This window comes from Mesoplodon mirus (genome assembly GCF_964341445.2).
Source record: "Mesoplodon mirus genome assembly, chromosome: 18".
In the NCBI taxonomy this organism is placed as follows: domain Eukaryota; kingdom Metazoa; phylum Chordata; class Mammalia; order Artiodactyla; family Ziphiidae; genus Mesoplodon; species Mesoplodon mirus.
This window is the reverse complement of record NC_138994.1, coordinates 8,147,979-8,174,861: the sequence shown is the minus strand read 5'-3', so window position 1 is coordinate 8,174,861 and position 26,883 is coordinate 8,147,979. Positions and strand designations below refer to the sequence as shown.

Sequence of the window (26,883 nt, the reverse complement as noted above, 5' to 3'; positions counted from 1 at the left end):
CGGATGATGTCAGGGGCCGGATGCGTAGTTGTCGTGAAAATGGCAACAATCCTTCATGACACTAAACGTAAAAAAGTTGGGGGTTTAGAGCTGAACCTTTATAAATTCCCCTTTGAACGCTGTTACCCAGGAGCTTTTCATGCCTATGTGTATTTGCGGTCGTTGTTACTGGCTCTTGCTAACCAGTGGATAAAATGACATGTCCGTGATTTGGAGTTGTTTCTTGAAACACGTGTGTTCTCTGCCTTCCCAGACACATCATCTCGGAACTGGAGCACCTGATCTTCGTGAGCACGGACGTGGGCCGCTGCCGGGCCTGGCTGCGGCTGGCGCTCAATGACGGCCTCATGGAGTGCTACCTGAAGCTGCTGCTGCAGGAGCAGGCCCGCCTGTGCGAGTACTACCAGCCCACGGCCCTGCTCCGTGACGCCGAGGAGGGCGAGTTCCTCCTGAGCTTCCTGCAGGGCCTGACGTCCCTGTCCTTCGAGCTCTCCTACAAGTCTGCCATCCTAAACGAGTGGACGCTCACCCCGCTGGCCCTCTCCGGTCTCTGCCCGCTCTCGGAGCTCGACCCCTTTACTACCTCTGGAGCGGAACTACAGCGGAAGGAGTCTCTGGATTCCATCTCCCATTCCTCAGGCTCGGAGGACATCGAGGTCCAGCACTCGGGCCATAAGATCCGACGGAACAGGGGGCTCACGGCCTCCTCCCTCAGTCTGGACACGGCCAGTTCGTCCCAGCTCTCTTGCAGCCTCAACTCTGACAGCTGCCTGCTCCAAGAGAATGGCTCCAAGAGTCCAGACCGTTCCGAGGAGCCCATGTCCTGCGACTCAGACCTGGGGACGGCAAATGCTGACGATTCGGACCCGTCTCTGCAAGAGTGAGTACCCCTCCCCCACCCCTTCCTCTCTTTGTCCTTCCTCCCGTCTCTTCCTCTTGCCCTCCCTCCCTGCCTGGGGCATGTGATTGCCTGTCACTGAGCACGGAACTCTGTTATGGCGTAAAGACAGACGAAGGGGGCAGGGACTCTCCCCCGGGGACTGGAATTGCTGGGGGCTGTACCTTCAGGCAGACCGGGGCCAGTGGGGAGAACGCATCTAGATGGGGCTCAGAGGTGGTTCCAGCGCCAGCTCTGGCCTGGTGACCTGTGACAAGTTATTTAATCTCTCTGAGATGTAGTGTGAAATATTATTGTCATCTTCATCTAGAGAGAAGGAAACTTATAGCTCAGAGCTCTGTGTACCACTTCCCAAAAAAAGTGCAGTGAAGCACAGTGCATAAGGGTGATCTTCTGGGACCTCACAGAAGACCTTCTGGGGGACACAAAACCTGAGTGATGCCAGGACGGGGGTGGCAGGCAAATAGGGACGAGCAAGTGTGTGGAGGAGGAGGACGTGAAGTGATGAACTTGACTGGAGAAGGGAGCCTGGCCAGAGCCTTCCTTCCTTCAGGCTTTTTAACATTAATTTTTGAATAGATTATATATATATATTTTTTTTTTTCTTGCGGTACGCGGGTGTCTCACTGTTGTGGCCTCTCCTGTTGCGGAGCACATCCTCCGGACGCGCAGGCTCAGCGGCCATGGCTCACGGGCCCAGCCGCTCCGCGGCATGTGGGATCCTCCCTGACCGGGGCACGAACCCGCGTCCCCTGCATCGGCAGGCGGACTCTCAACCACTGCACCACCAGGGAAGCCCGATGATATATTTTTATAGTTTAAAAAAATCTAAAATATATACAGTGAAAAGTCTTTCCCACTCTATTTATGTAACCATAATTATTAATTTCTTGCATATTTTTCCAGTTTCTAAATGCATCTATAACAAATATGAATGTACAAATTTTAAAATTTTCTTTCTTCTTTCTTTTTTTTTTAAATTGAAGTATAGTTGATTTACAATGTGTTAATTTCAGGTGTACAGCACAGTAATCCAGTTATTTATACATATATATAAATATGTTATATATATAATATATATAAATAAATATATATATAACATATTGTTATATATATATAAATATATTGTTTTGCAGATTCTTTTCCCTTATAGGTTATTATCTTTCTTATTTCTTATTCCGTTCTTTCCACGAAAGCTAGTATAAACTGTAAATACATTACTCTATACCTTGTTTGGGAGATCTTTTCATATCAGAGCTTCTTTTTTTTTTTTTTCTATTACAGATTTTTCCATTGTATGAATGTACCCTAGTTCATTGAATCAGCCCTGAGTTTAATGGACTTTGGAGTTCAGTGTTTCTATAAATAATCTGTGTATGTGGTCCTTTAGGCCTACGCAAGCTATCTCTGTTCTGTAAATTCCCAGAAGCAAAATTGCTGAGCCAAGGAATAAATTAATTTGTAATTTTCACAGATATTGCCTATTTGCACTCTATCAGGGTTGTGCTTGTGTCCTCTCAGCCTTGTCAACAGAAGGTATCATCAAAGTTTTGGAAATTTGCTCGTCTCATAGGTAAAAAATGGTAGCCGTCTCTGAAGCATTTCCTCTAGTAGGACCTGTGTTACATCAGCTGTGTTTAGGACCTTTCCACTCCTGCTGTTCCCCACCCTTCCCCCCACCTTGGTTCAGGTCTTTACAGGGCTCCCACCCGGTGTGGGAATCGCACCAGGATTGGGTGTCATGGACTGGCCCTGGAGCAGATCTAGTTTCAAGCCCCATTCCACCACCTACAAGCCCAGTAATGTCTCGTACATGGCTAACTCTTTTTGAGGTTCTGTTTCTTCATCTTTTTCTTTTTTTAAATTTTTATTAGAGTAGAGTTGATTTACAATGTTGTTTCAGTTTCTGCTGTACAGCAAAGTGATTCAGTTATACATATACTTATATCCACTCATTTTTAGATTCTTTTCCCATATAGGTCATTACAGAATATTGAGTAGAGTTCCCTGTGTTATACAATAGGTCCTTATTAGTTACCTATTTTATTGTTTCTTCATCTTCAAAATGGAAATTCCCTCATAGGGCTGTTTGAGAATCAAGTGAGATACCCATGAGTGAGATGCACACATAAGAATGTCTGGTAGGTCCCAGAAATGGCCTCCGAACATCGAGCACATCAGATAGAATTTTCACATGTCAAACGGAAGGATTAGATATAACGTGCTGGGAAGGAGCAGCCCCCGCCCCAGAGATGGCTGGGCCCGTGGCGTGACTGAGGCTCAGTCACCTGTCTTAGCCCTTGGTTGTCTCTCCCTCCTCCTGCAGACCAGCCAGCCTTCTCTTTGTCATGTGCCTTGCCTTTATCTTTCATGAGTCTTGTGATTGGAAAATTCCAGCTTAAGGTCACTGAATCAGTGACCATCCACCCTGCATGGGAAATGTTGTCCTGGGTATTCCAGGGGAACTCAAGGGAAGAGGGTCAGGATGTACAGACCAACACTGGACAGTGATGTGAGGAAGCGGCAGACACCACACACACACGCACACACACACACGTGTGCGTGCACACACACACACGCACACACACACACAAGCACACAGCACCATCATTCTTAGAGCTGGGCTGGAAGTTTGTCTTGGAGCATTCACAGAGACCAGCATTTCTTAGAGTATATGTTTTAAGGGTAAAGATTCTCACCAACACGTAAGAGTTTGCTTAAATTGTTGTGTTACTTAAATGTGTATAACTTAAAATTAGGCATAAACACGTTGTGCTTAAAACTCTTACAACTATAAAGTCAAAACATCTACAAACTGGGAATTCCCTGGTGCTCCAGTGGTTAGGACTCTGCGCTTTCACTGCCAGGGCCCAGGTTCAATCCCTGGTCGGGGAACTAAGATCCCACAAGCCTCTCTGTGCGGCCAAAAAAAAAAGAAAAAATCTACAAATTAAACATGAAGCGCAAAACCCATAACATTCCAAGTGAAACTTATTAATGTTTTGCAGAAGCCAAATTACAGTTTGCCTTGTGAAGAGAGGATCGACTGTCCCACACAGCTTCTTTTGTATTCATTGGGTCTGAATTATAATTATAATTATATCACACATAGGTACAGTCTAGTGGTAAAAAGTGTGGTCTCAGGAACCGGACTGCCTGAGCCCTCCATCAACCAGCTTTGCCATCTTGGGCAAGTTAGTCAACCTTTCTGACCTTGATGTCCTCATCTGTAAAATGGGGATAAGAATGCTTCAAAGGAATGCTGGGGAGATGAAATGAATTTAGATCTGTCAGATGCTTAGAGCAGTGTCTGACGCAGCATGCGTGCTCACTGGGTGGTGTCATTTTACTACTGTGTACCTGTCGCATCTGTTCTCCTACTGCTTGTCCTCACATACACTGCTGCAAAACCTTGGTTGGTAATATTTGTCAGAGGTCATTGTAATGAGGCCTTCTCTTGGGGGAAATGATTCTTAGCATGTGCAGCCCACCTCTTTGCTTTTTTTTTTTTTTTTTTTGCGGTACGCGGGCCTCTCACCGTTGTGGCCTCTCCCGTTGCAGAGCACAGGCTCCGGACACACAGGCTCAGCGGCCATGACTCACTGGTTCAGCCGCTCCGCGGCATATGGGATCTTCCCGGACCGGGGCACGAACCCGCGTCCCCTGCGTCAGCAGGCAGACTCTCAACCACTGCGCCACCAGGGAAGCCCTCTTTGCTTTTATTAGTGGCCCTTGACTGCCAAATAGTACTGTGTATCACCAACACAATAGTCCGCATGTTCAGGAAAACCGCAGGCTCAGGATCACTTCTCAGGGGTACTTTATAAGGTGGCCATTCAGATTCTCCAGGCCATGCTTTTAATTTACTTCATACGTAAGTATTTATAATACATATACTTTTTTTCCAGATTGTTCTCTAAATGAAAGCACAAAGTTTAAAAATTTTCGAATAGAGGACTTCCGTGGCAGTCCAGTGGTTAAAGACTCCGCACTTCCAATGCAGGAGGGGCCTGGGTTCAGTCCCTGGTCGGGGAACTAAAGATGCCACATGCTGGGCAGCACAGCCAAAAAAAAAAAAAACAATTTTCGAATAGAAAGGTTTTGGGAAACATGGCCCTGAACCAGACCAAAGTGGAAGGACTGTAGTGGTTTCAGTTTCATTTCTTTTCCTTTTTTCTTTCTCCCCCAGTTTCATTTCTATGTTTCATTTTCCTCAAAATTTTTAAAACTGTTCTTTCTTTTGCCTTTCCTTCAAAATCTCATCTCTAGCCCTTTTTTCCACTTGATGTACGTGTCTCTCTTATTCTCACTGGGTCCTTCACCAATTCTGGTGAAGCTCTGTGAGCTGCATTTTACCTTGACCTGGGTTTTTTGTTTTTTTTGGGTTTTTTTGGCCGTGCCTGCAGCTTGAAGGATCTTAGTTCCCTGACCAGGGATTGAACCCGTGCCCCCTTCAATGGAAGTGCAGAGTCCTGACCACTGGACTGCCAAGGAATTCCCCTTGACCTTGGTTTTGATTTGACAGAAGCTCAAATTAATCACACAAGCTGTTTGGTGACATTTCTCTAAGCATTAAGTCACTCACTTATTCTAACACCCAGTCTACGCTTGTCATTAAAATCTTTCTTATAAGTTAGGATTCACTTCTAATTGATAACTGTTTTGGTAATGCTAGTGAGTATTTTCAGTAAATCTGTTCCTTTCCTTACATGTTTATGTTTGTGTACACAGAGGCTAAGCAGTCTTATCAGTGATAATGAGGTTAACATTTATTGATCACTTTGTGCCAGACACTGTGCTAAGCACTTTACCTGTATTATGTCACTTAATCTTTGTCACAGTCATAAAAGATGGGTGCTGATGCCACATCCATTTTCCAGATAAGGGAATTAAGTCCATGAACATAATGTTCACATTGTGGAGCCCACAGCCATGCGTTAACCAAGGCCAGGTGGACTCGGGAGCCCCTGCTTTTAATCACTCACCACGCCACCTCCCGGGAGCCCATGAGGAGCCGGGACCTCACAGAGGACCTTGTAAAAAGTCTGACACCCTAGTTCATTTCAGAAGGGGGCCCGTGGTTTGGACACATATAAGTGGTTAGCAAATGCCCCTCCTCCTCTGCCTGTGGAAACTACCCCTTTCTTTCCAGAACTCATCCTTGCCTACTCGCTGCAAATTGCACTCTTGGATTTTTTGTGGGTCTGTTTTTAGAGTGTGGCTTTTAGAGCAAGAGCGAGTCCCCACCTGCGTCCCCCCCATAACTATTCCACAAACACATTTACACCTTTCTCTGAGAGGTCATCTGTTTATCAAGATATGATTCACATACCATAACATTCACCATTGTAAAGCGTACTGTTCAGTGGTTTTCAGTATATTCACAAGGTCGTGAATTCAACATCTACTGCTGTCTACTTCAAGAGCATTTTCATTACCCTGTAAGGAAGTCCCTTACCCATTAGCTATGAATTTACCTTTTCTGGACATTTAATATCAATCGAGTCATACAATATGTGGCCTTTTGTGACTGCCTTCTTTCACTTAGTACAATATTTTCAAGGTTCAACCACGTTATATAGCACATATCATGGGCAAATAATATTCCATTGTATGGATATATTACAATTTGTTTATTTATTCGTCAATTAATGGACATTTTTTCCCACTTTTTGGCTATTATGAATAATGTTGCTGTGAGCGTTCATTTACAAGTATTTTGTGTGGACATATGTTTTGAATTCTTCTGGGTAAGTACCTAAGAGTAGAATTACTGAGTCCCATGATAACTCTGTATTTAACTTTCTGAGGAACTACCAAATGTTTTCCACAGGGGCTGCACCATTTCACATTTCCACTGATAATATATATGTGTTCCAATTTCTCCACATCTTTGCCAGTACTTACTATTCTCTGTCTCTTTTTTTTTTTTTTTTTTTTTTTTTTTTTTTTGCGGTACACGGGCCTCTCACTGCCGTGGCCTCTCCCGTTACGGAGCACAGGCTCCAGACGCACCGGCTCAGCGGCCATGGCTCACGGGCCCAGCCGCTCCGCGGCATGTGGGATCTTCCCGGACCAGGGCACGAACCCGTGTCCCCTGCATCGACAGGCAGACTCTCAACCACTGCGCCACCAGGGAAGCCCTCTCTGTCTCTTTTGTTATTGCCATCCTGTTGGGCGTACAGTAGTATCTCATTGTGGTTTTGATTTGTATTTCACTATTGTCTAATGATTTTGAGCACTTTTTCATGTCTTCATTGGCCATTTATATATCTTCTTTGGAGTAATGTCTATTCAAATCCTTTGCCTATTTTTATTTTTTATTTGTTTATTTTATTTTATTATTTATTTATTTATTTATTTTTTGCGGTACGCGGGCCTCTCACTGCTGTGGCCTCTCCCGTTGTGGAGCACAGGCTCCGGACGCGCAGGCTCAGCGGCCATGGCTCATGGGCCCAGCCGCTCCGTGGCATGTGGGATCCTCCCGGACGAGGGCATGAACCCGTGTCCCCTGCATCGGCAGGCGGACTCTCAACCACTGCGCCACCAGGGAAGCCCTATTTGTTTATTTTTTGAAAGCATTGTGCTTTTTTTCTTTTTAAAACTATTTTTTTTGAGTTTTATTCTTTTATACAGCAGGTTCTTATTAGTTATCCATTTTATACATATCAGTGTATACATGTCAATCCCAATCTCCTAATTCATCCCACCCCCCACCCCCACCCCCACCCCCCATCACTTTCCCCCCTTGTTGTCCATACGTTTGTTCTCTACATCTGTGTCTCTATTTCTGCCCTGCAAACCAGTTCATCTGTACTATTTATTTATTTATTTTTGGCTGCGTCGGGTCTTAGTTGTGGCACATGGGCTCTTTGTTGCAGCCCACGGGTTTCTCTCTACTTGCAGCACGTGGGCTTAGTTGCCGTGTGCCATGTGGGATCTTAGTTCCCTGACCAGGGATCACACCTGCGTCGCCTGCATTTTAAGGTGGATTCTTAACCACTGGACCAGCAGGGAAGTCCCGTCCTTTGCGTGTTTTTAAATTGGGTTATTTATTTATTGTTGAGTTGTAAGAGCTCTGTATATTCTGGGTACTAGACTCTTTTATCAGATATATGATAATATTTGCACATTTTATGTGCAAATATTTTTATTATATTTTTTATTAGTCACTTATGCATTAGATGTCATATCTAAGAAACCATTGCCTGATCCAAAGATATGAAGCTTTACACCTCTTTCCTTCTAAGAGTTTTATAGTTTAGCTCTTACCTTTAGGTCTTTGATCCATTTGGGGTTAATTTTTTTATATGGTGTGAGATGAGTCCAACTTTATTCTTTTTCATGGAACTATTCACTTATCCCAGCACCATTTGTTGAAAGACTATTCTTTCCCCACTGAAATGTCTCAGCACCTCTGTTGAAAATCAGTTGCCCAGAAATGCATGGGTTGTTCACCTCTTCTTGTCTAAAATGTCTTAAAATGTTGTTTGGGGTTATGATGGTGTAAATAAGAGCAGAGCTCACCTAGAAGACAATCAGATGAAAACTTGAGTTCTAAAATCCTCTTTTCCATAACTGCGTTAATGGGAGTTTGATGTGTCTTCTGCACCCAGTCTAAGCCATTAGGGCAGATACGTGCGATTGTGAGATCTCTTGGGCTCCGGACAGCTTTCTTGCCACCAGAACCTGCATTTGCCCTTGATGTCCTCACTGGATTCATAAGCAGAGGTGGAGACAGCTAATAGGTTTACTTCAGAAACAGAACTTGGGTTCTTGGAAGCCTCAGGCGAGGGAGGGAGGAGCAGCCACTAGCCAGTACACATTCCAGAAGTCCCAGAACTCTGTGTGTGTGTGTGTGTACACACAAAGGCAGTGACCTTGGCTCCCCCGGCCCCAGACTCACCACTGAGGGGCAGAAAGTGCCAGTCCCATCAGGAACACATCCCCATGTACATGGGCACATACACTGCACAGCTTGTATGCACTGTGCTCCAGCAGCAGCTTCCAGGGATTCGAGGCTTCTCTGGATCCACACCCAGCCCCTCACCCCGACCCTGCTGCCCAGTTACTGTTCCAGGAACAAAGTGCGTCCTCACTTCACCCAAGCCCGTGTCCCAGGGACCGGAGGCTTGGAGTCCAGCTCTGAGACATGCTGTTCACCGAGGCACTGCTGAGGTCGCCTTGGGGCAGGGACCGGCCACACAGCTGTTTGGCTGAGCCGACTCTTCAGGTCCACAGTTAGCCTGTTCAGAGGGTGAAAGGCTGTCACTTCCCATTTGCCTCTAGTCCTTTCCTCTGCTTTGTGAGCTGGGGAGCAACTTTGGTGGGAGTGTCTGTGTGTGTGAGCTGGGAGCACAGCGATGATTAAGGGGTTGGGGATTGTTTTCTTTTGTTTTTTGTTCAATCACAAAATAGCAGTTTTCCACTTAGCCTTGGGCATTCCAGCTGACAACCCTGTCACACAGGTTTCTTTGTTTAAAAACTTCCAGGGTGTTGTCGGAATTCAGCAAAGCCCAGGTAAACTCTGTGCCAACCAACAGACTGAGCCAAGAAGCGGAGGTTCCCACGCTGCAGGCCTTGCTGGCCCTCCGCGGCCTGGACACCAGCACACCCCTGCACTTTGAGGTACCTGCAGAGCCCCGCCCTGCCCAAGCATCCCCTGGGACTCGAGATGGGGACCGCAAGCAGGAGCCGCTTCCCCAGGCACCTGGCGCCCTGGGCTGGCCACAGCCAGGCAGTGCCCAAGCTGTCCCTTCGGGGAGCACTGCAGGCCAGCAGCCTCCTAGTCCTGTGAGGGAGGCGACCAGAGCAGTCGGCCAAGGAAGTGGCCAGCGGAAGCCTCCGGAGGAGGATGGACCTCGGCTGAGCCTTGTGGTTCCCTCACCCACCAGTCCGGTGAGTGGTACAAGCTGGGTGTTTTTGGGGGGTGTTGGTTCATGTCTCAGAGGCGGTGCAGGGTTTCTTCAGCTAGTGACCCCGAGTGGTCTCTGCCTTTTCCCCCTGAGCCTCTCGCCCTGCATGGTTTGGTATTAATAGCATTGTGGTGATTTGGGGTGTGAGTGGTGGATGTGAGACAGGCTGTGCGCCCATCTCTTCCCATGGGTGTCTCCTGTCATCTGCACATGGGCCCTGTGGAGAAGCTAATTCTCACCCAACTGCAGACTCTCTTCTCTTAACCCCTGCCCCTCAGGGGTTATGCCCTTATGCCCTTATGCCCTTAGGCGAGACACTTCACCTCACTGAGCTGTGGTTTCCTCCTCAGTACTTGTTATTATTAAATTAACATTTTCATAAAGCACCAGGCTTTGAAAATACTCATTTTGCAACACGAACCAGATTTCGAGCTGCACTGTCCACTTGGGCAGCCACTAGCCACATGTGGCTCTGGAGCACTTAAAACATGGCTCGTCCAAATTGAGATAAGCTGAGTAAAATAAACACTGGATTTTGAAGACTTAGTAGGAAAAAAAGAATGTAAAATGTGTCATTCATAATTTGGTTATTGATCATGCTAAAACATTTAAAATATATATTTTAAATAAAATATATTATTAAATTTCACCTGTTTTTTTAAAATGTGGCCACTAGAACATTTAAGGTGACTTATGTGGTTTGCATTGTATTTCTGTGGGACAGCGCTGTTCTAGAATAAGCGAATCCAGTGTGTTGATGACTGGAGGAAGCCAGCCCTGGGACTGTCCTGGAGAGAGCCCCAAGGGTAGAGGCTGGAACTGTGGGCCCCGGGAAGCAGTAGTCAAGCTGTGAACCCAAGCTCTAGTGCCATTTCACATTTGTTCTTGGGTCATGAAAAGCAGAAGTAAGAATTGGAGTGCACGTGGACACAGACACATAAAACCCAGAGCTCATCCTAGCTGCTGTCTAGAGCTTGTGTTGGGGATATAGTCTTGCTCTTTCAGTTCCATCCACACACATCTCTCCTTTGGCCTGTGGCTTCCAGATCCTATAACTCAGGATGGGCCAGCGCCATGAAACAGACTATAGAAGAGGCATATCCACTCTCTTTTTTTTTTTTTTTTTTTTCTTTTTTGTGGTACGCGGGCCTCTCACTGCTGCGGCCCCTCCCGTTGTGGAGCACAGGCTCCGGACGCGCAGGCTCAGCGGCCATGGCTCACGGGCCCAGCCGCTCCACGGCATGTGGGATCCTCCCGGACCGGGGCACGAACCCATGTCCCCTGCATCGGCAGGCGGACTCCCAACCACTGCACCACCAGGGAAGCCCTCCACTCTCTTTTTTTAACAGCTTTATTGTGATATAATTCACATACCATGCAATTTACCTAATTAAAGTGTATAATTCAATTTGTTTTAGTATATTCACAGATTTGTACAACCATCACCACAGTCTAATTTTAAAACATTTTCATCTCCCATAAAAGAAACCACCTACCCATTAGCAATCACTCCTGTCCCTTTCCCCTCCTACCTCACCCCGCTCAACCCCTGGTAACCACTAATCTCCTTTGTCTATAGATTTGCCTGTTCTGGACATTTTACATAAATGGAATCATATAATAGGTGACATTTGTGATGGCTTCTTTCAGTTAGCACAATGTTTCATCCATGTTGTCGCCTGTGTCAGTACTTCATTCCTTCTCCTTGCTGAGCAATATCCCATTGTAGATTTCATTAGATGGATGTATCCCATTTTATTTATCCATTAATAAGTTAATGAACATTGGCGTTTTTCCTACTTTTTGGCTATGATGAATAATGCTACTGTGAACATTCATGTAGAATTTTTTGCTTGGACATATGTTTTTAACTTTTTTGGATGCATACCTTGAAGTAGAATTTCGGGCTCATATGGTAACTATATTTAACCTTCTGAGGAACTGCCAAGAGCCGCTGCCTTGTTTTATGTTTCAACCAGCAGTGCATCCCTCTGCATCCTCACCAACAGTTCTTACTGTCTGTTTTTTTTGTTTTTGCTTTTATTATAGCCATCCTAGTGGGTGACAAGTGGTGTCTCATTATGGTTTTGATTTGCATTTCCCTGATGACTAATGATATCGAGCATCTTTTCATCTAAATGCTTATTGCCATTTGTGTGTTTTCTTTGGAGAAATGTCCATTCAAAACATTTGCCCATTCTTTTCTTTTTTTTTAACAGATTACAGTTGTCACAGACTTTTTTTTTTTTTTTTTTTTTTTGTGGTACGCGGGCCTCTCACTGTTGTGGCCTCTCCCGTTGCGGAGCACAGGCTCCGGACGCACAGGCTCAGCGGCCATGGCTTACGGGCCCAGCCGCTCCGCGGCATGTGGGATCTTCCCAGACTGGGGCACGAACCTGTGTCCCCTGCATCGGCAGGCGGGCTCTCAACCACTGCGCCACCAGGGAAGCCCTGTGAGCACTCTTGTACTTGCCTTTCAGTGAACCTGTGTACTCATTTCTGGGTGTACATCTAAGAATGGAATTGCCAGGTCACTGGGTAGGCATATGTTTAGCTCTAATAGATACTGCCAAACAGTTTTCTAAAGTGCTTGTGCTAACTTATACTCACAGTAGCAATATATGAGCATTTTCATTGCTATTTATCATAGTCAATGGTATTATCAATCTTTTACATTTTGGCCACTCTAGTAGGTGTGTAGTGGTATCTCACCGTGGTTTTAATTTGCATTTCGCTGATGACTAATGATATTGATACCTTTTCATTTGCTTTGTGGAAGTATCCTTTAAAGTCATTGTCTCATTCTTTTTTTTTTAACATCTTTATTGGAGTATGATTGCTTTACAATGGTGTGTTAGTTTCTGCTTTATAACAAAGTGAATCAGCTATACATATACATACATCCCCATATCTCCTCCCTCTTGCATCTCCCTCCCACCCTCCCTATCCCACCCCTCTAGGTGGTCACAAAGCACCGAGCTGATCTCTCTGTGCTATGCAACTGCTTCTCACTAGCTAGCTATTTTACATTTGGTAGTGTATATATGTCCATGACACTCTCTCACTTCGTCCCAGCTTACCCTTCCCCCTCCCCACGTCCTCAAGTCCATTCTCTACGTCTGCGTCTTTATTCCTGTCCTGCCCCTAGGTTCTTCAGAACCACTTTTTTTTTAAGATCCCATATATACGTGTTAGCATACAGTATTTGTTTTTCTCTTTCTGACTTACTTCACTCTGTATGACAGACTCTAGGTCCATCCACCTCACTACAATTGTCTCATTCTTAAATTGAGTTGTATGTGTTTTCCTTATTGATGTGTAGGGGCTCTTTATATACTGTGGATGTGTCTTTTACTGGAGAAAAATATATGTATATAGCGAATATCTTCTTACAGTCTATGGCTGGCCTTTTAAATCTCTTAATGGTATCTTTTGTTGAACAGAAGTTCTTAATTTTTAAAATTTATTTATTTATTTATTTACTTTGGCTGCACCGGGTCTTAATTGCGGCACGCGGGGTCTTCATTGTGTCATGTGGGGTTTTTAGTTGCAGCATGTGGACTTCTTAGTTGTGGCATGCATGCAGGATCTAGTTCCCCAACCAGGGATCAAACCCGGGGCCCCTACATTGGGAGCGTGGAGTCCTAACCACTGCGCCACCAGGGAAGTCGCACGTTCACTTCTATAGTGTCAGCTCTGAGCACTGTACCTGGGAAAGCATAGGTATCAGTGAATAGTTCTCAAATTGTCCAGAGACTCCCGAGATGCCAGCTTGTAAGTTTACACTGAGAAGTGCTCCACCAGGTGCTTGGGGCGGGCAGGTTGGTCTGACCAGGTCACCCTCCACCTCCTGGCCGGCATCAGGGGAGTCTGGTTGCTGCAGCGTTGCTTGGGGACCGTGGAATCGAAGCACGGCGTGCCGAGTTCAGCGTGAGAACCTTGGATGCTCGCCCCTCCCGGAGTCTGTCTCTAGAGGGGAGCTGTGCGTCCGTCCATTCCCTTCTCAGGAGATAGTCACAGTGCTGCCCCTGCGATTCTCATCTTTCTATGCTTCTGTCATTTAGTCACTGCTATTTATCTGACACTTTATGGGGGGGAGGGAGTCACTATCAAGTTTTATAATCCCGAGAGCCATTCAGTCTTTCTTTAAAAATTTGTTTTTAATTAACTTAATTAAAAGCCCCAGCTATGGGCCAAGCACTACACTTGGTACAGCGATGGAACAGGACAAAGGCTCTGCCCCTTGGGGACAGACACTATGTTAGACAAATAACTATCTGCATCATAATTACACTTGTGATAAGTGCTGGGAAGGACAGGAGTGGGGAAACTAGGGTGACTCTGCCTTTGTGGCATCCGGAAGGTCGTGAGTTGGTTTCTCAGTTTAACTCCCAGAGGACAGTCTGAATTCTAAGACTTGGCCCTAATCACTGCCCTCATGGACCACTGGCCTCTGGCATGTGGTCCCCTCCCCCAGGAGGGGGTACAGGCAGTCCCTTGGCCTGACATAATGAGGACAGACTGAACAAAAGGGATTTTTTTGAAAGTGGTCCAGAGACCTGACATCTCACTCCTCTACCAGACCCCTCTCTGGGATTTAGCCGTTGTACACAGTGTCCTGGTCCCTGTAGTAACTCCAAGTGGCATTCTTCTGTCTTGGGTCCTGGCAGCAGGTGCTGCTCTGGCTTAGATCCTTTGTCATTGGTGATTTCCCCCCACTGTTAAAGGGGCAGGGAACGGGCCAGATATGGGACCCTGAGTGAGCAGGAGGCAGGAAGGTTGGGGGGGGGAGGGGAAACAGTGGTGTGCTGCCCTCTCCCCCGCTCTGTGTAATAACTGGGGGTCCTGGAGGGGGGCACAGCCGCAGAGCTCAGTCCAGGCCCATGTGCAGAAGCTCCAAGGACCCAGTATTCCTGCTGTTTTTCTCTATTGCTTAAGAGAACAAAAGGTTTTCCCTAGAGTATCACTTCCTGGTGGCCGGCCTGTGGCCACTGGACCAGGTGTGTGAACATTTCCTAGCAGTCTCCCTCTCCTCCAAGGAGAGAGAGGCCCTCACCAGTGAGCATACACCATCTCAAAATCCACATCTGTCTCCTTCCTTGTTTCCTCACCCCATCCTTGTTATTTTATGTTAAAGATATTTGGATAGTCGAGGTGTATTCCCTCATCTTTTATAACTCTGTGCCAGGCACAAAGATGGATGACCATTCCAAACAGCTTTGTAGGTGCCAGGATGGGGGTAAACACAGAATGCTGTGGGAGCCCAGAAGGGGTCCCTAACCCAGCTGGGGGTGGGTAGGAGGGGGTGTAGGCTGAGGGTGAGTAAGGACAGCTTCCAGGAGAGGGCGATGGATGACCCCTGAGCTGAGCCTTAAGGGAGAGTGGTCTCTCCCATTAGGGCCATTATCCGGGGCTGCAGCGTTGCAGGGTTTCCCAGGTGTGTGTGCCAGGCTCCAGGAGGCTGCCTGGACAGCCATGCGATTGCTCCTCCAGCCCATTTTCCCTGGGGAGTTCCCCTGGGTCATGATGACTTAGACAGGCTTTGTTCAGAATCCTGAGCTGTAAATAGTCCCTAGCAGTCACCCTGATTGACACGTTGTCCTGTCACTGGCAGAAGGAAGCACCTGCCAATCTGAGGGTTTGGGGAGGAAGCTCTGGAGGCCCAGCTCTGTGAGCGCCCCCGCCCCCAGCTCACCTCCAAGCTCCTGACTCAGAACTCGCCACTCTTGGCTTAAGGAATTTGGCAGCATCTGAATGGATTAAACTGTCCAAACCAGTCCCTCCGGGCATTCTGTGTAGCTCCAGCCCTGCTCCCCCATTCCCTGTCTTCGGGAGCAGGGAGGGCAGTCTTAATTTAGGGGTTGGAAATAGCAACATCAGGATGAGGTCGGTGGCACTTAACAAAACAGCTGGGCCGTCCCACCTCTCAGGTGACTCATTTCCTCTGTGTAGACAGCCACTTAGGCGCCCAGCCAGCTTCCTCACCTCTGCTCTTCCACACTGAGGCACGAAAAGGCAGGGAGCACTTGAAATAGTGAAGAAAAGGAGGTAGAGTCCCTTCCTACAAGCCTCCTGACCCCAGACCCACCCGCTTTCCTCAGCCAGTGAGCAACTTCAGACTCGGAGAGACAGCAACAGAAGGGAAGGGCCAGGCCCTGGCTGCCTGGAGCCACAGCAGCCTGTTCAGAAGTGGGCAGCAGAGGCAGAGGGAGCTAGTGAGGTCTCTGGGTCCTGCTCACCCACGCCTCCCTCATCTCAAACCCTACAAGCAGTGCTGAAAAACCCTACATCCCTTCAACAAATGGTGCTGGGACAACTGGATATCCACATGCAAACGAATAAAGGTGGATCCCTTCCTCACGCCCTACACAAAAATTAACTCAGGACTTCCCTGGTGGCGCAATGGTTAAGAATCTGCCTGCCAGTGCGGGGGACATGGATTTGAGCCCTGGTCCAGGAAGATTCCACATGCCGCGGAGCAACTAAGCCTGTGCGCCACAACTACTGAGCCTGCGCCCTAGAGCCCGCGAGCCACAACTACTGAGCCTGCGTGCCACAACTACTGAAACCCACGTGCCTAGAGCCCGTGCTCCGCAGCAAGAGGAGAAGCCCGCGCACCACAACAAAGAGTAACCCCCACTCGCCACAACTGGAGGACGCCCGTGCACAGCAACGAAGACCCAACACAGCCAAAAATTAATTAATTAATTATTTTTAAAAACCAATTAACTCAAAATTGATTGTAGACCTAAATGTCAGAGCTAAAACTGTAAACCTCTTTGCAGAAAACATAGGAGTAAAATCTTTGTAACCTTGGCTTAGGCAATGGTTTCTTAAGTTCAATACCAAAAGCACAGAGACAAAAGGAAAAATAGATAAATTGGACTTCATCAAAATTTAAAAATTTTCTGCCTTAAAGGACACCACCAAGAAAGTAAAAAGACAGCTCACAGAATTGGAGAAATTATTTGCAAATCATGTATCTGACGAGGGCCTAGTATCCAGAATATAAAAAAAAAAAAACATTGTAACTTGTATTTGTTTCCTAGGGCTTCTGTAACAAAAGACCATAAAATGGATGGCTTGAAACCACAGACATGTATTACAGTAGCTCCCCTTTATCTGAGTGGATACGTTCCAAGACCCCCAGTGGATGCCTGAAACCATGGATAGTACCTAGCCCTATATATAGTGTATTTTTTCCTATACATACATACCAATGATAAAGCTTAATTTATAAGTTAGGCACAGTAAAAGATTAACAACAATAACTAATAATAAAATAGAACAAGTATAACAGTATACTGTAATAAAAGTTATGTGAATGTGGCCTGCCCCCCCCCAAAATATCTTATTGTACAAATTTAATGCCTTTAAGCACTTATTACAAGCTGTGGCCATAACTTTTTCAGTTTGAGGTGTGACAGCAAAGCTGGCACAAATTTCCTTTTCCTTCTTAACAGTCTCACAGATAGAAGATTCATTCTTACTGTAGATCTTAGCAACCTCAGAATATAATTTCTTTCTTTCCTTATTAAGTTGAGAACTTTCACCTTTTCACTTAAAGGAAGCACTTTACGGCTTGTCTGGCATATCCGAATTGCCAGCATCACTAGTCTTGTGCTTTGGGGTCATGATTAAGTAAAATAAGGGTTCCGTGAACACAAGCACTGTGATACCATGACAGGAGATCTGATAACCAAGAGGGCTACTAACTAAGTGACTAATGGGTGAGATGCACTGGACAAAGGGATGATTCACGGCCCGGGCGGGATGGAGAAGGATGGTGCGAGATTTCACCACACTACTCAGGGTGCACGCAGTGTGAAACTTGCGAATTGTTTATTTCTGGAATTTTCCACTTAATATTTTTGGACCACAGTTGACTGTGGGTAACTGAAACCGCAGAAAGTGAAACCACAGATAAAGGGGAACTAGTGTACCTGATATTCTGAAGGCTAGAAGTCCAAATCCAAAGGCAGGCAGGATTGGTTCCTTCTGGAGATTCTGAAGAACAATCTGTTCCATGCCTTTCTCTTAACGTGTAGTGTCTCCAGCAATCCTGGGCATTCTCTGGCTTGTAGACGCATCACTCCAGGCCCTCCCTCCATCATCACATGGTGGCCTCCCTCTGTATCTCTGTCTTCACTTGGTGTTCTCTCTCTGTGTGTCTTTTCTCCTCTTATAAGGACATCAGTCACGCTGGATGAAGGGCCCACCCTACCCCAGGATGACCTCATCTTAACTAGCTGCATTTGCAGCAACGCTGTTTCCACATTCGGTCACCTAATGTCACATGCTGAGGTACTGAGGGTTAGGGTTTCAACATATCTTTTTTGGGGAGTGGAGCACAGTTCAACCCATAACACAAGAACAAGAGAACAAATAAACCAATTTAAAAATGGGTAAAGGATTTGAATAGACTTTTCTCCAAAGAAAATATACAAATGACCAATAAGCACATGGAAAGATGCTCAGTGTCATTAGATGTTAGAGAAACGCAAATCAAAACCATAAGATTGCATTTCTTATTACAGCCATACGGGATGGCTATAATCAAAAATACAGATGATACCAAATGATGGAGAGGTGGTGGAGAAATTGGAACCCTCATATGTTGCTGGTGGGAATGTAAAGTGGTGCAGCCACTTAGGAAAACAGTTTGGAAATTCTTCAAAACTTCAACATAGTTATCATATGACCCATCAGTTCCACTCCTAGGTATGTACCAGGGAATAGAAGACGAGTGTCCACAGAAAAACTTGTATGTCAAGGTTCCCTGCAGCATTATTCATAATTGCCAAAAAGTGGAAACAACCCAAATGTCCATCAGCTGATGATGAGTGGATGTGCAAAATGTGGTACATCCATACGTTGGAATACTATTCGGTAATAAAAAGGAATGAAGTACTGATACACGCCACAACATAGATCAACCCTGAAAACATCATGCTAAGGAAAAGGAGCCAGTTTCAAAAGACTGCATGTTATAAAATTTCGTTTATGCATGTCCAAAATGGCCAAATCTCTGGAAACAGAAAGTAGGTTATCGGTTGCCTAGAACTGGAGGCATTGAGCGGAAACAGGGAGTGACTGCTGATGAGTACGAGGTTTCCTTATGGAGCAGTGAAAATGTTCTAAACTTAGATTGTAGTGATGGTTGCACACCTCTGTGAACACATGAAAACTGTTGAATTACATGCTTTCAATGCGTTGATTTTACATATGTTCCCATATCTCTTCCATCTTGCAATAAAGATGTTTTTAAAAACAACCTGTCTTTACTTCTTTCCCAATAGAAAAGCACGAGCTGGATCTCAGAAGATGACTTCTACCGGCCTCCCCAGGAACAGCCCACAGAGAGCCCTTCCCATGCTTCTGTGACTTCTCCCAGAGGGACTCCAGAGCCAAGGCCTGGTCTCCTCACGCAAGGACCAAGAAGAAGCTGTTCCATGGAGGCTTTAGACAAAGCTTGTGTGCCTTCCCCAGGAAGCAGGAGAAGCAAGGCCGCCCCAACGCCGGAGCATAAGAACTTCAGGGTGGTGCATCGCAGGCAGATGGGTAGGCGACTCTGCAGGCTTCCTTTCAGAAAGCAGTTCAAAAGTCCCCTTTTCTGTTACCAACTGGGCAGTGTCTTCTCCCAAGAAAAACCTCATCTCAAACTGTAATAAGGAGCACCGTTGCTGAGTAATTCAGGAAAGCATTTCAGGAAGAGTACTATATTTTCTCATAAAATCTTTATTTATTTATTTATTTATTTATTCATTCATTCATTCATTTATGGCTGCATTGGGTCTTCGTTGCTGCATGCGGGCTTCTCATTGCGATGGCTTCTCTTGTTGCGGAGCATGAGCTCTAGGCGCGTGGGCTTCAGTAGCTGTGGCTTGCGGGCTCTAGAACGCAGGCTCAGTAGTTGTGGCACATGGGCTTAGTTGCTCCGCAGCATGTGAGATCTTCTCGGACCAGGGCTTGAACCCGTGTCCCCTGCATTAGCAGGCAGATTCCTAACCACTGCACCACCAGGGAAGCCCTGTTTGTTTATTTATTTGTTTGTTTATTTGTTTGTTTGTTTGTTTATGCATGCATGCATGCATGCTGGGCCAGGTCTTAGTTGCGGCACGTGGACTCTTAATTGCAGCATGGGGACACTTAGTTATGGCATGCAGACTCTTAGTTGCGGCATGTGTGCAGGATCTAGTTCCCCGACCAGGGATCGAACCTGGGCCCCCTGTATTGGGAGTGCAGAGTCTTACCCACTGGACCACCAAGGAAGTCCCTCCCATAAAATGTTAATAAAGTAATGCTCAAAACTGCCTATAGAATACACGAATACTGTTTCATATATTGAAATGGAAAATATCTTCCCTGAAACTCTCCTATAAATCTTATGATTATACATAAATACGTAAGATAATCTTATGAGTATATAGACATCGTGATTCTGTCTGTAGCCCAGAGCAAACCCCCGCCTCTTAAAGGCCCAGGTGTTTCAACTGCTCCTTCCCAAGGCCTTTCTCTTAGTTTATTTAACAGCTCTGATGGGGTTTATTAGATCTGCTGTTTGTTCAGTGTCCTCTATGTGCAGTTTACAGTGAGGCCACCTTGATCTCCACACCCTGTGAAATTCCAGAAAGCATTAAATAACCATAACCTAATTTTTCTGTAACCCTCAGAAACAAACAAACAAACACGTGTGCTCTAGAGTCAGTTTCTTTCTCTCCTCATTTTCTGTTTGAAATGACCCAGCGGAGAATTCTGGCCAGGTTCCTGGGGCCCTGGCTCGGGGACTCTGGGCAGAGCCCTTGTCTCCATGCTGCCTCCTTTTAGGTTTTTCTTTCAGCCCATGTGATGGTTGCAACCGTACCAGAGAAGGTGTGTTTTATGCCTACATCATCAGGTACCCTGAAGGGTGGTGGGAAGACCCTACACAATGGTTTGAAATCTCTAAGGCTAGTCCAGGCTGGGAGACAGACGTGTGTGTCCTTTGGACCCCCTGGTTCAGGGGATAGTTGACCCCCAGGGAGCAGGGAGCATTGGGCTGTGTGTGGTACATAGACACGCACTCACTTACTCACTCAACAGATACTTACTGAGCATCTGTGATATGCCAGGCACTGTTCTAGGTGCTGGGGACACAGCAGGAAACAAAGCAAAGTCCTTATCTTCATGAGACTTATATTCTAGTGTGAGAGGCAGGAAATAAGCAAATAAACCAGTAAACGTACAGTGTGGGCAGGTAATAATAATTTCTGTGGAGAATAGTAAATCGGGAAGGGAAGGAGGAAGGCACGGGACGATCTTTGTGTTTCGAGCGGGGAGACCACGTGCAAAGGCCCTGTGATGGGAACGTACTTGGCGTGTCCAGGAAAAGAGCGGAGACCAGAGTAGCTGCAACAGAGGAGATGGGGAGGGGGGTGGTTAGAGATGAGGTCAGAGTGACGGAGGGTCCCATGGGCCACAGAAAGGACGTTGGCTTCTGCTCTGAGGGATACAGCAGCCTTGCAGGGTTTGGGGCGGAGAGACGTGATCTGACTTGTCTTTTGAAAGGGGGACTCATACTGGCTCGTTTGTTGAAGGGCTACAAGGGGACATAGACCAGCTAGGAGGCCACGGCCATAAGCCAGGCCAGGGATGACGGTGGACTGAGCCCCTGAGGTAGTGGTGCAGGCGGTGTGAAGTGGAGGAAGATTCCGGATATGCCAAGAGGATTGGCTGATGGATTAGATGTGGGGCGTGAAAGAAAGAAAATCAAGGATAGCTCCAAGGTTTTTAGCCGAAGTAGCTGGAAGGATGAAGTTTGTCATTTTATGAGGTGAGGAACTTCAGGAGAGAAGCGGGTTTGGAGTGGGAGAATCAGGAATTCGTTTTTGGACATGTCAACTTTGAGAAGCCTATTAGACATACACAGAGCAGTTGAAGATCAGAATCTAAAGTTCAAGGGCAAGGTCTAGGCTGGAGATAAAAACTGGGGAGTTGTTGGCATAAAACCCCGAGACCGGGGGAGATCAGCTAGGAAGCTGGTGTCAGTAGAGAAGAGAATCCAGGGCTGAGCCCGGGGCCTCCAGCCTCGAGAGGCCGGCGAGAGGAGGGGGAGCCTGGGAGACGGGAGGGGGGCCAGTGACGGCTGAGAAGGGCCAAGGGAAGGGGGGCTCAGCTGTGTCCAGTGATGCTGATGGGCCAGGCCAGATGGGGACCAAGGATTGGCCTTTGGACTTGGCGACAAGGAGGGCCTGGTAGCCTTCCCAAGGGCAGGTTCTGTGGAATGAGGGAACAGAAGGCTGCCTGGAGCAGATTCCAGAAGGAATGGGAGCAGGGGGACCCGAGACAGTTCCCACACCTCCCCAGGGAGGTTTCTGTAAAGGGGACAGAGACACAGGGTGGTAATTAGAGATGCGAGTGGAGTCAAGAGGTTATTTTTAAAGCTGGGAGAAATAACAGTGTGTTTCTGGGCTGGTGGGAACGATCCAGTAGAGAAGGGAGGAAACAGCAGCGCAGGAGAGGGAGGGAGGATTGCTGGAGGGATGTCCTTGTCCTTGAGTAGGTGGGGGGGGGGGACCCCTGCACAGATGCACAAATGGGAGGGTTGGCCTCAGACATAAGCATAGGCAGCTCATCCCTGGCGACAGGGCGGGGGCAGTCAGAGTGTGGGTGCAGATGCTGGAAGGGGGAGCGGTAGTGAGGGGCATGTGGAGGTGATTGTTTGAGTGCTTTTATTCTCTCGGTGAAATTCAAGAGCAAGGTCAACAGCTGGGGTGAGGATGGAATGGAGGCTCTCAAAAAATGTTCCCATCCGGCCCATGGCGGGTCTGTGATCTCCCGGTGGTCACGTCATCTGCACCCAGGACAGGACTCAGGCCCCGGACGTTCTCCTGGGTGGTGAAGGGTCAGGCCCGTCATCTAAAGCGCCTCTTTCTGCCTCCAGGGCTGTCTAACCCATTCCGGGGGCTCCTGAAGCTGGGCACGGTGGAGCGGCGGGGCGCCATGGGCATCTGGAAGGAACTCTTCTGCGAGCTCTCCCCGCTGGAGCTGCGCCTCTACCTGAGCGGTGGGGAGCGCACCTGCGTGGAGAACTGCTCTCTGCTGCGCTGTGAGTCCGTGGGGCCAGCCCACAGCGACGGCCGCTTCGAGCTGGTCTTCTCGGGCAAGAAGCTGACCCTGCGCTCCTCGTCCCGCGATGAAGCTGAGGACTGGCTGGACCGTGTGCGCGAGGCGCTGCAGAAGTGCCGGCGGCCCCAGCAGGAGGAGGAATGGGTGACCATCCAGTACCCAGACCAGCCTGAGGACCCTCCAGAGGCCCCCCAAGGTGGCCGCCCCTCCCACTCGGACCTGCTCTCGGAGCCTGAAACCCCCCAGGGCCCGCAGTTTGCCTGGTCTTCTTCCCAGGTTCCCGAGCCTGACGCTATTAAAGAATCCCTTCTGTACCTGTACACAGACCGCACCTGGATGCCCTGTATCTTCTCCCTGTCCTTGGAGTCTCTGAAGTGCTTCCGCGTGAGAAACAATGAGAAGATGTTAAGTGACAGCCATGGAGTCGAGACCATCCGAGATATCCTGCCGGATACGAGCCTTGGGGGCCCCTCCTTCTTCAAAATCATCACGGCCAAGGCCGTCCTGAAGCTGCAGGCCGGGAACGCTGAGGAGGCCGCCCTATGGAGGGACCTGGTGCGCAAGGTCCTGGCGTCCTACCTGGAGACGGCTGAGGAGGCAGTGACCCTCGGTGGGAGCCTGGATGAAAACTGTCAGGAGGTGCTGAAGTTCGCCACGCGGGAGAACGGCTTCCTGCTGCAGTACCTGGTGGCCATCCCCACGGAGAAAGGCCTCGACTCCCAGGGCTGCTTCTGTGCAGGTGCCGAGTCGCCGTCCCGCCGCCCCCAGCCTGCTAGCCTTGCTCTGCCCGCGGTGGGGTTCCCACTCTAGGCCCTGCACCCCTTCCTGCTCCCCACGAGTGCCCCCATCCTGCCCCGGGGAAGTGGCAGCAAATGAGGCCGTTCCATGATCACACTGTATTCTTTTGGAGCAGGGGCATGGTACCCTTCCAAAAAATGTTTGCGTGCTTTTGCAAGTGGACACAGTTTTTTTTTAATTACAAAAATGGGCTCGTACTACTCAGAGCTGTCCAGCAGAACTTTCTGTGATGATGAAAATGTTCTAGATCTGTGCCATCCAGTACGGTCGCTACAAGCCACATGTGCCTACTGGGCACTTAAAATGTGGCTTCCTAGTGTGGAAGGAACTGAATTTTTAATTTGCTTTAATGTAAATATATTTAAATGTAAATGGGCACCTGTGGCTCGTGGCCACTGTTTTAGACGGTGCAGCTATAACTCTTGCTGTGCAACTTGGCTTTTTTCTACTTAGGAACATATTATGCATATTCTTCTACGTCAGTACATCTGCTCTGTCATTAGCATCATCAGATCCTGTGCTGGGCACTGGGCCAGATGCTTTATTTGGATTGTCTTGTTTAATCCTCACAACAACCCTGTAGGGATTTGTCTCTATCTATAACTGAGGAAACTGAGTCACAGGGCTGCTAAGTGCCTGTCCCACGTTCACACAGCGAGTGATGGTGGAGCCCGCAGAGGACGTGATGGTCCCAGAACCTGTGCTCTTTTCCAGGCCCTCACAGGGCCTCTCCACTCCCTTGCTTTCAGGGCTTCGTGATCTGCTGCTGCTCACGTTCCATTTCTGGCTCTTCTTCCCAACCCAGACACCCACATCCATCACCCTGGGTCCTCCGGGTGAAGTGTGAGGAGGTGGCCTTGCTGCAGAGTGTGCCACAGGGAGGCTTGCGGCTGCACGTGGTCTAGGAGCTGGCCTATCGTGGTGGGGGAGCCTGTGGGACTGGAGGGGAAAGCTTGCTTCAGGCATCTAGAAGGGAGTGGTCTGCAGCTGGTGCCCCTGGAGGATGGAGTAGCTAAGCAGAGCAGAACTTCCTGCAGAAAATATCTTCAAGCTGCTGCTCACGTCTCGCCCCCCACCTGCCAAACCCTAACACTCACACTTTGCCCTTCTGCACGTGGGTGCCAGTCGCAGGGAGGAGACCAGGCCTCCGGGGCTGGGAGGAGGGCTCCCTCGCTGGGGATGTGGATGCTGGTGGGTGGCTCTCCCCACGCCTGCCACCTGCCAGCCTGCCGGCCAAACAAACTGGGGAGCTCAGGCCTCCTTTCTGCCTGTGAGCACAGCTCGGTGGCCGGGCAGACACCAACCTCTGACATCTGGCTTGTATTTCATAGTTTACAGGGCACTTTCAAAACTCCACTTAAACTTTGTAATAACCCCACAGAATAGCAAGTAGTAGGGAACTGGAACCTTGCAAAACTTGGGTGAAGGTCAGGATGAGACAGCTAGCATGCAGAAGAACCAGTCCTTCTAGTCCCTGGGAGGCAGAAGGGACTCTTTCCCTGGCCCTGTAGGAGGCAGGGCCTGTGCTCAGGATTCGAGCCAGGCCTTTGTTGTGCCCTGGGCACACCCCACTCCCGGTCCCCCCACCTCCCCCCGCCTCACTGTGGAGGGCCCTCCAGCAGAGGGACTGAAGCTGGCCCTGAACCACTGTCCCGAGGTATCAGGCAGCTGTGGCTTCCAGCTGGCACCAGGCCATGTCCAGACAGCCCTGCCTCTGGCTGGCTTCCCCACACACTCCCTGTGGCCAGCCCCATGTCCCCAGCTCCTGCCCTGCTTGCCGAGACCCGTGGCTTCCATTTCTGGGCCCCCGTGGAAGGGTGGACCTAGAGGAGGCTGGCATTCTTGTGCAAGCAGTGAAGAGAGGCAGCTGGGAATAAGAGAATGAGGGCTCTACACCAGCCCCACCCAAATCTGACTCCAGCTGTGCCACTCAATCGCTGTGTGACTGGGCAGGTTTCCTGACCTCTCTGTGCATCAGCTTCTTCAGCTGTGAAATGCCGCTGATAATTCTTAGCAGTGTTTTGTCGTAAAGATTAATTAATAGGGTTGATTCTGACTGGTGGGAATATGAGTGGTGGTGGTTTTCATCTTCGTACTCTCCTTTTTAATCTTTCTATGGATACTTTCCTTAGACAGCGGGCCCTTTCTACCTTGGCCGCTTCCGTGTCGTTCAGGAGCTGACTCCATCCCCACCGCTGCTCACCCTCTCCCTGTTCTTCTCCCCAGGCTGCTCCCGGCAGATCGGCTTCTCGTTTGTACGGCCCAAGCTCTGTGCCTTCTCTGGCCTCTATTACTGTGACATCTGCCATCAAGACGATGCCTCAGTGATCCCGGCCAGGATCATCCACAACTGGGACCTCACCAAGCGCCCGGTAAGTCTGGAGCCCAGCCTGCTGTGGCCGCACAGGGCTGCCGAGTGACAGAGGAGGGGTCGTTCCTCTTTGTGGCTGCTGTTCGTATGTTTGGGGGAGTTTGGCTGTAGGGAAGCCCGGGTCACTAGTTCAGGCCCCGTGATGTGGGGGAGTTGACCAAGAAAGTAACTGGGTGTTGGTCTCCAGCCCCTGGACAGAGCTCTGTCAGTGCCTACCTTGGTCCTCAGGTGGGAATCTGAGGATGGTTTGCTGCAGCTCCCCATGGATACAGATAAAACTGTTTAAATCACCAACAACTAGATACATAGATGGAAATGACAGATAGGATAGATTAGATATAGATGGATGGGTGGATGGGTTAGGTGGGTAGATGCGTGCATGGATGGATGGGTAGATTGGTGGATAGATGCGGATGAGTGGATGGAAGGATGAGTGGGTGGATGGGTGGGTGGGTGGATGCGTGGGTGGGTAGGTGGATGAGTATGGATGGATGGATGGGTGGGTGGGTGGATGGATGGGTGGGTGGGTGGGTGGATGGATGGGTGGGTGGGTGGGTGGATGAATGGATGGGTGGGTGGGTGGATGAGTATGGATGGATGGGTGGGTGGGTGGATGGATGGATGGGTGGGTAGGTGGATGAGTATGGATGGATGGATGGGTGGGTGGGTGGGTGGATGAATGGATGGGTGGGTAGGTGGATGAGTATGGATGGATGGATGGGTGGGTGGGTGGATGGATGGATGGGTGGGTAGGTGGATGAGTATGGATGGATGGATGGGTGGGTGGGTGGATG

The 26,883-nt window shown here is 48.4% G+C and overlaps 1 protein-coding gene across 1 annotated transcript in view; it reads left to right on the top strand.

The window, feature by feature from the left end:
* The window catches only part of PLEKHM1 (pleckstrin homology and RUN domain containing M1), a 46,736-nt gene that overhangs the window by 8,784 nt on the left and 11,069 nt on the right, over positions 1-26,883 (top strand). Inside the window, exons 5-9 of the mRNA XM_082603435.1 lie at positions 254-880; positions 9,391-9,796; positions 19,113-19,374; positions 22,736-23,659; positions 25,945-26,090. Coding sequence (XP_082459561.1) covers positions 254-880; positions 9,391-9,796; positions 19,113-19,374; positions 22,736-23,659; positions 25,945-26,090 — 2,365 coding nt within the window. The remainder of the gene's footprint in view (positions 1-253; positions 881-9,390; positions 9,797-19,112; positions 19,375-22,735; positions 23,660-25,944; positions 26,091-26,883) is intronic.